Here is a 12511-nt window from a genome sequence, read left to right on the forward strand (position 1 = left end):
ATTCTTTTTTCTTTTTGGTCTTCTGGTTGGATGTTTTTTGCTTCCTCATATTTCAAATCATTGACTTGATTCTCAGGATCCTCTAGTCTACTGTTGAAACACTGTATATTATTTTTTATTTCAGTCAGTGTATGCTTAATTTCTGACTGGCCCTTTTCCATTTTTTTTGGCATTCTCACTAAGATCCTTGAAGGTCTCACTAAGTTCCTTGGAGGTTTCTAGAAGATTCTTGAGTAACCTTATAATTGTGGTTTTGAACTCTATATCCAGTAGTTTGCTTTCTTCCATTTCTTTAATTTGTGACACGTTTCTTTGTTCACATTTTTGCTGATTCCCTGTGTTTGTTTCTATGTATTGGGTAGCTGCTAAATCTCCTTAAGTTGATAGAGTGGCCTTGTGTAGTAAGTGTCCTATTGGGCCCAATGTCTCAGCCTCCACAGTCACCTGAGGTGGACACTCTTGGTGCACTCCTGTGTTGGCTGTGTACACAGTTTTTTTGTAGTTGCACTTTGTTTGCTTTTGGTGTCGCTACAAGGAATTGACCTCCAGGTCAATTGGCTGTGGGGACCAGCTGCTACTACAGTGGGAGAGCTGCTGCACAGGAGACACTCTTCAGTAGGACTTTGGTGCTCACTGAGTCTGCCCCTTGAATGTGTTGCTTATGGATGTGAAGAGTTGTAATCTGGTACGGTCTCAAACTAACCACTGGGTACACTGGCTCTTGGATCTCCAGGGAGGTGCAAAGTCAGCCACTGCCTGGGGCTATCCAGCAGGAGCTACAGAGAGATCTGCAGATTCCTCCTCTTTGTATTGGGTTTGGAAGTGCCCAGGTGAGGCCTAGCTGTGAAGCAAGGCAGGCTGGTGCCGGCCTTGGGCCTTTTATTGATAGCTTTGGGACTCTCTAACCCAGCTGCAGCTTGTTTGACAGGTTTTAGGCTGACAAAGGACAGACCATTCATATGCAAAAGCTGCTGTGCACAGCTTGGATGGGGTTGTAAATTGGGTGGGGTGGGATCTCAGGGAATCACCAGAGTGGAGCAAACAGAAATGGCTGCCAGTCAGCCCTCCACTGGGGAGGTCCCAGCACAGGGACAATGACCCCTGCAAGCACCTTCTTCTAGAAGAATGCTGCCCCAGAGTTCCTTTCCTGATGCCAGACAGTCTAGTTTCTCCCCATATGTGTCTGGGTCCCCCAGAGCCTTGCCCAGCACTGGAGGTCAGAGCAAGCAGGAGCTTGTAAGTTCAGCTCCCGGTGCCGGCCTTTTAAGTGGAGTAGCTGGGTCTCCAGCAGCCTATACGTCACTCAGCCCCAATCTGCACTGGTATTCACAGTCCATAGTTTTTATTGCCCATAGGTACTTCTTTCCCCCGCTTTGGGACCCTGGGCTGGGGGTCTGGTGTGGGGATGGGACCCCTCACTCCTCCAAGTGGCCTCCACAGAAGCGATCTCCCTCCCGATTGAAAAAGCAGCACATCCAGGTGCCAGACCAGCTCGTTCTGTGCCTCCACACCTCCTACCAGTCTCAGTGTGCTTTCTTCTTTACCTCTGTAGTTGCAGTACTTCCACTCAGCCAGCTTTCCTGCAGTTCTGGATGATAGTTGTTGTTTATTTTAGTTGTAATTTTGATGTGGTTATGGCTATGCCGCTATCTTGGTTCTTCTCCCACAATGCACTTTTAATGGAAAAAATAATAAATGGTATAGCCACAACTAAGATTTTTATAGCACTTACCACATGCCAGGCATTATTCTAAACACTTTCCATGTAGTGTTTTAATCTTCACAACACACTTGTGAGGTAGTTGCTATTTTATACCCATGTAAGAAATGAAGAAACTGAAACACAGAGGTTATGATTTGCTCAAGGTTCATAACTAATAGGTAACTAAGCCAAGATCTGAACTCAAGAATTCCATTTCTAAAGTCATGCTACTAACATATATATAATCTCCTGTATGGACTACTCCAAATTTATGTATTTGAGGTATAGGATGGAGTTAAATAGACTCTGATGGAACCTGGTCATCCTATGTAATAAAAGAGTAATATGCAAATTGACCTTAATGGCAGAATGATCAGGAACAACTGGTCTCTATGATGTGCACTGACCACCAGGGGCAGACACTCAATGCAGGAGCTTCCCCTGGTGGTCAGTGTGCTCCCACAGGGGGAGATCTGCTCAGCCACAGCTGAGCTGACAACTGAGAGTGCAGTGGCGGTGAAGGGAACCTCTCCCACCTCCTCCACAGCCACCTCCTCTGCAGCGCTAAAGGTGTCCAACTGCAGCTTAGGTCCTGTCTGGTCTCTGGGGGACCTGAGGGGTCCCAGACTGTGAGAGGGCACAGGCCATGCTGAGGGATCCTCTTTCCCCGTGAGTGCATGAATTTTTGTGCACCGGGCCTCTAGTCTATATCTCTATATATAAAGATCCAGGGTCCGTAACGTCCAAAATGACCAAAGGCTTCACTGAACGCCAGGCGGGGGGTGAGCAGGGCAGGGCAAGGTGGATGCTGCAAAGTTGTTAGCCTCCAGCCTGGGTGGTCTGCTGCCTCAGCGGTTGACTCCAGCAGAACCTGGGTCCTCCCCTCTGTGGACCAGAGGCTTTTTTCCTGATACCATGTTCCCAGGATCTCTCAGACCCGTTTGTGGAAGTCAGGAAATACTGCAAGTGGTCATTCCACCCTGGGCACTCCCAGGGCTGACAGCAAGGGTGGGCTTCTGTAGGGTCCCCTCTGTTATGTGATGCAAGGTCGCAAAATCCTAATGTTGACTCTGGCAGGACTTGGGCCAGTCCTCTGTGTGTCTGAGGTCCTGCTCCCTATACTAAAGCCCCCAAGTCTCTGAGGCCCAGTTGCAGAAATTGCCTGTCATTGTCATCCCACTCTGGGGACTCCCAGGGCTTACACCGGGGGAGGGCTTTGGTAGGGTCCCCTCTGTTGTGGCATCCAGAATCCCTTTAGTGTTTCCTTGGGGTCCTCACCTTGACTCTGGCAGGACTTGGGCCAGTCTCTGCATATCTGAGGTCCTGCTCCCTATACCAAACCCCCGAGTCTCTGAGACCCGGATACAGAAATCACCTGTTGTCATCTGCCCTGGGTGGGATGATTTTTTTCTAGGGTCCAGGCTCCCTCTCTCCTCCCTCATGTTCCTCACCTTGAGCCCTGGCAGGTCCTGGGATCCTCCCTCTGTTGACCCAAGGCTGGACTCCTCAGATCAAGGCCTCACTGCCCTGAGTCCTCTGCAGGAAGTCAGTGTAGGTCACATCCAGTACCAAGCCCAGCAATTCCAAAGCCAGATGGCAGGGGCTGATATGGATTCTGTAGGGTCCTTTAGCCCTCCTTCTGATCCATACTTTGACAGGGCTTGGGCCTCCTGTCCTTTATGAACCTGAGTCTGCAATCCTCAGACCAAGGGTCTGACTACCCGAGTTCCCTGAGGAGGTAGGGTTGGGGGGAGGTGCAGTTTTCAACATACAAACAGGAAGCGCAACTTCGGGAATTTAAATTCCTGCCTCATTCACCTTATACTGTTAAACCCCAAATCTAGATACTATACCTACTATAATCACCCCCAAGATTTTAAACAGAGCTAAGATAACCAGCTGAGCAACTCTATTCATTAAAGACAGTCTAAAGGCAATGATTTCAACCTTGAAAACAGAAACCTAGGGAGAGCCACATGGACCGTAGAAAAAGGGGGGTGAGAGGAAAAATTTCTCTGGTAGTAGCCAAGAAGTGAATGGTTTTCAAGGTGCATAAGAGCAACCTGTACTAGGGAAGCAGGATGATTCACATCTCCACAGAGACAGTCACATTACCTTGAAAAGATTTTAGGTAAATCTTATGAAAACTAGGTAATGGTGAAGGATGAGAAAGAACAATGAACCACTGAAATGGGTAGCCTAGGGAAACGTTTAGGAAGCATCATCTCCCTACCATGTGACCCATCAGAATTGAACGTGGGGTCAATAAGTTCGAGAAGGCTTAGGAGTGCTAAAGAAATGCTCCCTTTCTCTTACCAAAGCATCTTGGTCTCCTCACCCCTCCCCATGGAAGTGTCAGGATGGTGCTCTATGATGTCTAAATTTCTCTCCCAGAGCTACCATTAGCTGGAGGAGAGGCTTCCTGATTAATTAAAGCCTAGGGGGTGCAGCCCCTCATTGTCCTAGAGAAAAGCATATGTTCAGGAGGCCTGGGTAGGGCCCTGGGAAATTTTGACATGGTGAAGATGACCAGGAAACCACAAACTCCTAGCACAGTTATGTAACAACCAACCCCATTCACCAAAAGAAGGTAAAAGAGGAATACGCCCTGTTAACCCAGGTCCAGTATCCAGGATGAAAGGACCACACCCAAACTTATCCTCTTCTTTAGTGGCATATCCCCAAGGTTCCCTGGTCTTGCCTGGCAGATTCCATCCTCAACCCATACTTTTTCTCATGAAGACTTTTTTCCCTTTCATCCCAGCTATTTCCCCACAAACCAATGTCCTTCTGTGCTCACTCTGTTGTCCTTCCAGGTACTAAAGACATCCATGGGGCTGAAAAGATGTCTTTAAGGGAATTCAAGGAAAGGAGCCTTTCCAAAAATTCCTACCCATTCAAGAAAACCTACGAAAGCTATAAAACCAACAATATGTGGCCATTATCACAGGTCAAATGAGGAACTGAATAAAAATGATTCAGAAAAAGACCAAGATAATGTAGAAAAATTCACCACCTTGAGTGATAACTTGGGCAGCCCAGTAACTTCAGAGCAAGGCCAAAGACCTCCGAACTATCTATGAAGTCTCCGAAGTCTGGCCCCCAAGAAATGCTGACAGTGTGGAAGCCAAATTTTATACCTACAGGGTACACCAATAGTGATGATTAAAATAAAATTGATAACTGATTCACTTCCAGTGTAAGCATAATTTGCAGACAATTTTTATTAAATTAGTGGCATAACATCTATACTAATAAAAGAGTAATATGCTAATTAGACCAAGAGACCTTCCGGAGACCTTCTGACGTCCTTCCTGACAAAGCCATGGTGGCGGGGCTGAGGCAGAGGTGGTTAGGGGTGATCAGGCTGGCAGGGGAGAGCAGTTGGGGGCGATCAGGCCATCAGGGGAGAGCAGTCAGAGGGATCATGCCAAAGAAGAAAGTAAAAAAAAAAAATAGAGGGATCATGCCAGCAGGGGAGGGCAGTTGGGGGCAATCAGGCCATCAGGGGGCCAGTTGGGGGCAATCAGGCTGGCATGGGGGGTAGTTGGGGACAATCAGGCCGGTAGGCAGAGGTGGTTAGGGGCGATCAGGTCAGCAGGCACAGTGGTTAGGGGCAATCAGGCAGACAGGTAGAGTGGTTAGGGGCAATCAGGTAGGCAGGTGAGCGGTTAGGAGCCAGTGGTCCCTGATTGTGAGAGGGATGTCCAACTGCAGGATTGAGTCTAAACAAGCAGTCGGACATCCCCCAAGAGGTCCTGGATTGGAGAGAGTTCAGGCTGGGCTGAGGGACTCCCCCCCACACACACACACAAATTTCATGCACCAGGCCTCTAGTATATATATAAAAGCCTAAGCAACTGGTTGACCAGTAGCTATGATGTGCACTGACCACCAGGGGGAAGATGCTTAATGCAGGAGCTGCCCCCTGGTGGTCAGTATGCTCCCACAGCGGGAGCACCACTCAACCAGAAACCGGGCTCACGGCTGGCAAGCGCAGCTGCAGTGGCGTGAGCCTCTCCCGCCTCCACAACAGTGCTACTGAGTGGCAGCAGCAGACACCACCTGCTGCTTTGTGCACTGCTACATCCTCGGGGGATGTCAGACTTCCAGTATCTCCTGAGGGGTCACAGATTGTGAGAGGGTGCAGGCCAGGCTGAGGGACCCCACCGGTGCACGAATCCATGCACTGGGCCTCTAGTTTTTAATAATACTGTTTCTACCAGAATTCATTCTTATTTAATTTAAAACAACTGACTTATGAACTCATCTTTGAAAAGTGAATTAACAAATTAATGGTCATTGTTTTATCCTTTTTGTTTTTTGAATTAGCCTAACATGTGCCATGTTTTCAAAAGAGCTTGGTTAGTGTCAAACCAGGATGCTTGAAGAAAAGTGGCAAAAGTGAGGGTTATAAATACCTGGGGACCAATTTTGAAAAGTATTCTAGGTCACACTAAGTAATTTGGGTTTGATCTTAGAGGCCATCTGTGGGCACATATTTGGAAGGCCTCAAGAACTCTACAAGAATTTCTTTATTATTTTATTTGAATAGTAACTTTAAAATATAATGTAGGCATGCTCTGGATGATCTATGACCAATGTCCCCTTTTGTATCTGTATCAACAACCCCTAATGCTGAGCAATACTGCTGTAGTTAGCGAAGGTTAATGAGATGAGAAACAGATAGGGGGGACTCTCTCTCTCTCTCTCTCTCTCTCTCTCTCTCTCTCTCTCTCTCCATATATATATATATATATATATATATATATATATATATGTATATATATATATACACATATATATATGTGTGTGTGTGTGTGTGTGTGTGTGTGTATGCCTAAGTAACCATTACGATTGAATGACCGGAAGGACCAGTCGCTATGACACACACTGACTAACAGGGGCCAGATGCTCAATGTAGGAGCTGCCCCCTGGTGGTCAGTGCGCTCCCACAGCCAACCTCCTGCAGCCCCTTCCCCCTGGCCACCCGGCCCTCATCGACCCCTGCTGCTAAACCATCGTACAGACTTGTTTCTGGGTTGGGGTTGCATACATAGCAGAGCAGCTCCCTCGCTGCTATCTATTGAAAGTCAGCCCTAGACACAAGAGTTTGTCTCACTCCCATCCTCTCTCTTCCTTGGGAGCCGCCCACCCACTACAGTGGCAGTACAGTGGTGAGGGAATAATGGGGGGAGGCAGGAAACCGCAAGGTGCTCAGGGCAGTGGTGTCAGCATCCAGCGTTCGTTCCTTCTGCATCCAGCCTGGCAACCATCGCCACCTCTCCCGATCCCTCTGGGGCCTTTGGGCCTGGGCTGGGTTGGGGAACCAGGGGTGGATGATGGCAGATTCGGCCCCTTTCCCCTGGGGGTCGAGGGCTGGCTCCCTCCTCAGGGCCAGCAACCAACCTCCTTTGGTCCCTCCTCCCCTCAACCCCCCCCCCCCCACTGCCATGCACAAATTCATGCACCGGGCCTCTAGTAGTAAATAAGACACCAAGTGAAGGCCAATGTATCAAAGATTTTAACATACAAAATGAAACACAATGTACTAAGTACTAAAAGAAAACAGGGAAGAATGCTCTTACCATCTCAGAGTGACAAAGGGCTAAACATGACATTAAACTCAAAAGTCATATCTGAAAAAAACGACACAATCAATTGCATAAGAAATAACAACTTTTTAAAAAGTAAGTAATAAGCCAGTATAATTTTTCAGGAATTGACCAGGCTAATGCAATGCCTTCCCCGAGGACACTGAAAACTCATCTTCCTGTGCAACTACTACCTCCATCCTTCTGGGAGAAAAACTGTAAGGTAAGTTTGAAGCAGAAAATAGTCATAGATGAATATTCCTCATAAGAATATTGTGTTAGAACAATGGTCTAGTCATCCCCATGCTGTGTCTACCAGGAGCACCAAGGAATAGATCATGAGACCTGCAATTATCTTCCATGTTCTTTATTTCTCATTGATAAGGATGGGCTTAGTTTACACCTACATGGAGAAGAGGGAGAGGACCAAAATCTATTAGCTTTGGTTCTGAGCATCCTCAGCCCCTCAGTAATGCCATAAAGGGGAATAAAGATGAGCACACTACAGCTCAGAGATGTCACACAACTTGTCCAATGATAAACACCTGGAAGATAGAAGTGATGGGCTGCAAATCCGGGTCTTCCTGACTTGACAACCCATGATCTTTTCACTACCCTATGCTGCCTACTCTGTGCCTCCTACAACCACAACGTTCTTCTTAAGCTTGTACTCTGTTGGTCTGCTCCTAGCCTTGAGGAGATGAGTATTTATTTAAGTTATCAGAAGATTTCATTGGTGGAATCTTAAAAACCAAGGGCTCCACTATCTTCTCACTTTATTTCACTTGTAGCTAAATTGCCTCTTTCAAGCCTCTAAGGGTGCCTACAAGTTCTAAACATTCTGAGACCTGATATAAAACCAAATAATTTTGTCAAATTTTTATAAACATAAAAATTATTTTATATATTGAAGTCTATAGGGGTACAAATTGATTTTCATATACATCTTTTTATTTTTCAATTACAGTTTACATACAATATTATATTAGTTCCAGGTGTGTAACATAGTAATTAGACATTTATGTAACTTACAAAGTCATCACTCAAATAAGTCTAGTACCCATCTAACACCACATAATTGTTACAATATTGTTGATTATAATCCCTATGCTGTACTTTATATCCCCATGACTGTTGTTTTTTGCTGTTGTTGTTTTAAAGCAGGCTAAGGACATGATCTATTTTAGGTTTCTCAGAGATTTGGCTAGCAGCTGACAGAGTGGACAGCAGTGGGACAAGGGGAGGAATGGATAGAATTTCCATATATTTTGAAAGTAGTTCTGAAAGAAATTGCTGTCAGACAGGCTATGGCAGTGGTCGGCAAACTCATTAGTCAACAGAGCCAAATATCAACAGTACTTCTTCAAAATAGACTCGCCCAGGCCGAAAACTGACTTCTGCACATGGGCCACGAAGTTTCAATCGCACTGTATGCATGCCTACACATGGTATTTTGTGGAAGAGCCACATTCAAGGGGCCAAAGAGCCACATGTGGCTCGCGAGCCGCAGTTTGCCGGCTATGGGGTTGAGAGTCTGAAAGGAGTCTGGGATGAGTTGAAGGATTTGGGCTGAGGCGCTGAATGGATCGGGGTGAACTGAAGTGGGAATAGCACAGAAAAGCAGGGCTTCTGTCCTGGTTGCTCAGGGGAGACCTGGGCCTCAGCCATGCCTGGGAATGAGAAGATTGACTCATGGGAAATACACTGTAATCAAGGTCAGTATGATTTTTGTGGCGAAGGGTATTAGAGAAAGACTTTTGAGATGTTTATTTTGCTTTCTTCCCACTGCTCATCCTGTTATCTGGATCCCACACCCACTTCTGCTGATGGGGAAAGCCCTGTGCCCCTTCACCTCCATTCCCAGAGCTGCAGCCCACCGCCATCTTGCCTGTCTTCTCTATAACAGTGGACAACGCACTTACCAGGAAAAAAAAAGCCCATGACTGTTTTTATAACTGGCAATTTGTCATATATCATGAGTTGGTCCCTAAAATCTCATTACAACTCTTTCAGAGCCCCAAGAAAACATTTGCTGACTTGTAGTCTAAAGAACTGCTTACCTACAGAGAATCTGCAGACGTGCTCTTGGCACTTAGCCAAAGGAGTCCTTGGCCTTCCCTCTCCATGGAATAGTTCTGTGTCTTTTAACAGTCTTGTCAAGAGCCACAGCTTATACCATCCCTGGGTGTATCCAGAGCCTAATCACTCTACCTTGCATATCTTTCTGTGTAGATCTGGGTCCAGGGGGGGAAAATGACTAAAGACCAATGTCAATATATTGGTAGTATAGACAGAACCAGAGCTGAGTTGGGGGTAACAGTAAAACACCATAAGAACTGGGTAAGGTGTTCTGAGGACAGAAAAATGAGAGTACTTAACTCCTTGACAAGGCGGGTTGGCAAGGGTTACAGAGGAGAGGATCATGAGAAGTAAATAGGAAATTGCCAAGTGATGAGAGATGGGAGAGCATTCCAATTTACCAGATGGGTAGGAGCCATGACTCTTGTACTTAAAAAGTACATTTAAGGCCAGAAATGAAGCCTGAAAGGTTGGAGTCATAAGTGAAGGACCTTGTTGCCATGCTAAATGTTTGGACCATATAGGCTGCTTGGGTCACATAGAAGAATTTGAACAAGAAAATGAATGATTCCATTTACATTTTAGAAAGATCCCATATGGACATGGCAATGTGGAGGGGCAAAAAGACTGGGTTCCCTAGCCAGTTTGGCTCTGTGGATAGAGCATCGGACTGTGGACCAAAGGGTTCTAGGTTGAGTTCCGGTCAAGGGCATATACGTAGTTGTAGGCTCCTACCCAGCCCTGGCCTTGGTTGGGGTGCATGCAGGAGGCAACGAATCAATGTTTTTCTCTCAAATCGATATTTCTCTCTGTCTCACCCTCTTTCTTTCACTCTCTCTAAAAATCAACGAAAAAATATCCTCTGGTGAGAAGGAAGGGAGGGAGCGGCGAGGGAGGGAGGGAAAGAAAGAAAGAAAGAGAGAGAGAGAGAGAGAGAGAGAGAGAGAGAGAGAGAGAGAGAGAGAGAGAAGGAAGGAAGGAAGGAAGGAAGGAAGGAAGGAAGGAAGGAAGGAAGGAAGGAAGGAAGGAAGGAAGGACTGGGGCAAGACTGAATGGAAAAAAGGACACATATGTAATACCCTTTGAAATACTTTAAGCAATAAAAAAATAAAAAAAGAATGAATGGATATCAATGAGGAGATGGTGGCAATAGTCCAGAAAAGGAATTAGGAAGACTTGAATTAGGATGAAGAGATTAAAGGGAGTCAAATACATGGTGACAGAGACTAGACTTTGGGTGATGAGCACACAATGAAGTGTACAGATGATGTATTATAGAACTGTATACCTGAAATTTATATAATGTTATTAATCAATGTTACCCCAATAAATTTAATTTTAAAAATAAATTTAAAAAATTAAATATGGGCAGTAAGGAGATGAATTCCAAATGTAAAGAAAAGACAGAATCTACATACTTGGTCAAGGATTGGCTTGGAAGAGTTTAAAAAAGAAGCATCTAGTATGATTTTGTGATTTTAATTGTTTGGTAGTGGTACCGTTAATGAAAAAAAGTGAACGAAGGAGGAAGAGTAAGTTTATCTGAGTATGAATTTAATTTTGAGCCCATTAAATCTGAAATGCCTGAAAGGCATTCAGGTATAGATATAAAAGCATGTAGCTTAGGAGAGTGGTATGTGTTGGGAACAAATCTGTCATAAATATATGTAATTTAGAGCAACAGAAGAAGGTGCAAAAAAAGTGAACAAAATAAGATTAAATGTAGGCTTCAAACAGAGCTCAAAAAAAAAACCCCAACATTTAAATTAAAGGTTTTTAAGTTTTAGTGATCACAGACCCTGCTGAGAATCTGAAATAAGTCATGTCTTCACTTCTATCAAAGTACACACCTATACAACATTTTGCTTGCGACTTAAAGGAGAGGCACAGTACTCTTGATGTCCATCAGTGTAAGACCTCCTGGTTTAAGGGAGGAATGGCAGAATAGCACACATTGAAAACAATGGCCACAAAGATCAGAGAACTGAAAAGGAGTGTACTGCGGAAGGAGTGAGCAAAAGGAAGTTAGAGAGCTGGCTGAGAGACAGATCACACAGGGCCTTATACTTAATACTAAGAGCAATGAACAGATATTGAAATTTTACACAAGGGAGCCACTTGATCAGATTTGCATATTTACAATTTTATACTGGCTGATGGGATGATGAGTGGAAGAGAACAAAAATGTATTTGTGGCCTTTAGAACTTGGTCTGTGGACACAGACAGGTACTATGCACGTTAAATGCTCAATTTCTAAATCTTTTTTTTTTAATTTACATTTTAATTCTTCTGACCACTTTAGATAATTTATGTGGCAAGGAATGTCAAAGACAACATGGTGTCCTACTACTATTTTCAAAAGATGAACAAAGGACTCCCAGACCCAGGAAGCTGGGATGAGTACTTTGAAACATTCCTGTCAGGCAAAGGTAAGCCAAATGGAAGGAACCAGTCTTACTCATGTCTGCAGAGGATAAAGTTTCCTCATAAAATTCTTCTTTCTATAAAATTCTCTCCATAAAATTCACTCACAGAAGAAACTCTGATTACAGGGAGTGGAAGACAAGAGGCAACATTCCTGAGAGATGTGGCATAGCTCTGGCTACTTGTCATTGTATGTGTATCTGTGTCCAATGACAATATGTTCACTGAATAAAGCCAAAACTGTACTGTAGGGAAAGCAGCTATAATAAAAGTTGGTTCCAACTCTAAACCTATACTAAATGGTTTACATGAATTTGCTTGTTTAATCTTTACAGTAATAATATCCATAATTCACAGGTGGTGAAATTGAGACTGAGTTTACAGAACTGATGATTACCCTGTTAGCAAGAGTAGGGACTAGAATTTGAATATAGGCAGGACTAATTAAGCTCAAATCCTGTGTATTTGGCTGCCATGTTAAAGTCTTCCCAATTACTTACATGTTCAACTGGAGAGAAAGGTTTTGTGCATGATCAAGTTTTCTAACCGTGACCATCATGAGTTTGTAACATGGTGGCCCATGGTGCTTCGAAATAACAAACTACATGTGCAGAAATGTATGGCCTTGCAATCATGCTTCCAGTGTCAAAACTAAGTTACCACAAGATTCTTGATGTTTTCCTAAATCTCAAATACTACTAGACCTTTTAA

General features: G+C 44.6%; 1 protein-coding gene across 1 annotated transcript in view; it reads left to right on the forward strand.

The window, feature by feature from the left end:
* LOC308515666 (sulfotransferase 1C4-like) overlaps nucleotides 1–12511 on the forward strand; it is a gene marked incomplete at both ends in the record, with an annotated part of 38429 nt that overhangs the window by 6583 nt on the left and 19335 nt on the right. Inside the window, 2 exons of the mRNA XM_081086183.1 lie at nucleotides 7422–7519; nucleotides 11679–11805. Of these exons, the coding sequence (XP_080942309.1) occupies nucleotides 7422–7519; nucleotides 11679–11805 (225 nt within the window). The remainder of the gene's footprint in view (nucleotides 1–7421; nucleotides 7520–11678; nucleotides 11806–12511) is intronic.

Source organism: Myotis nattereri (genome assembly GCF_964212035.1).
Source record: "Myotis nattereri genome assembly, chromosome: 3".
Taxonomy (NCBI): Eukaryota; Metazoa; Chordata; class Mammalia; order Chiroptera; family Vespertilionidae; genus Myotis; species Myotis nattereri.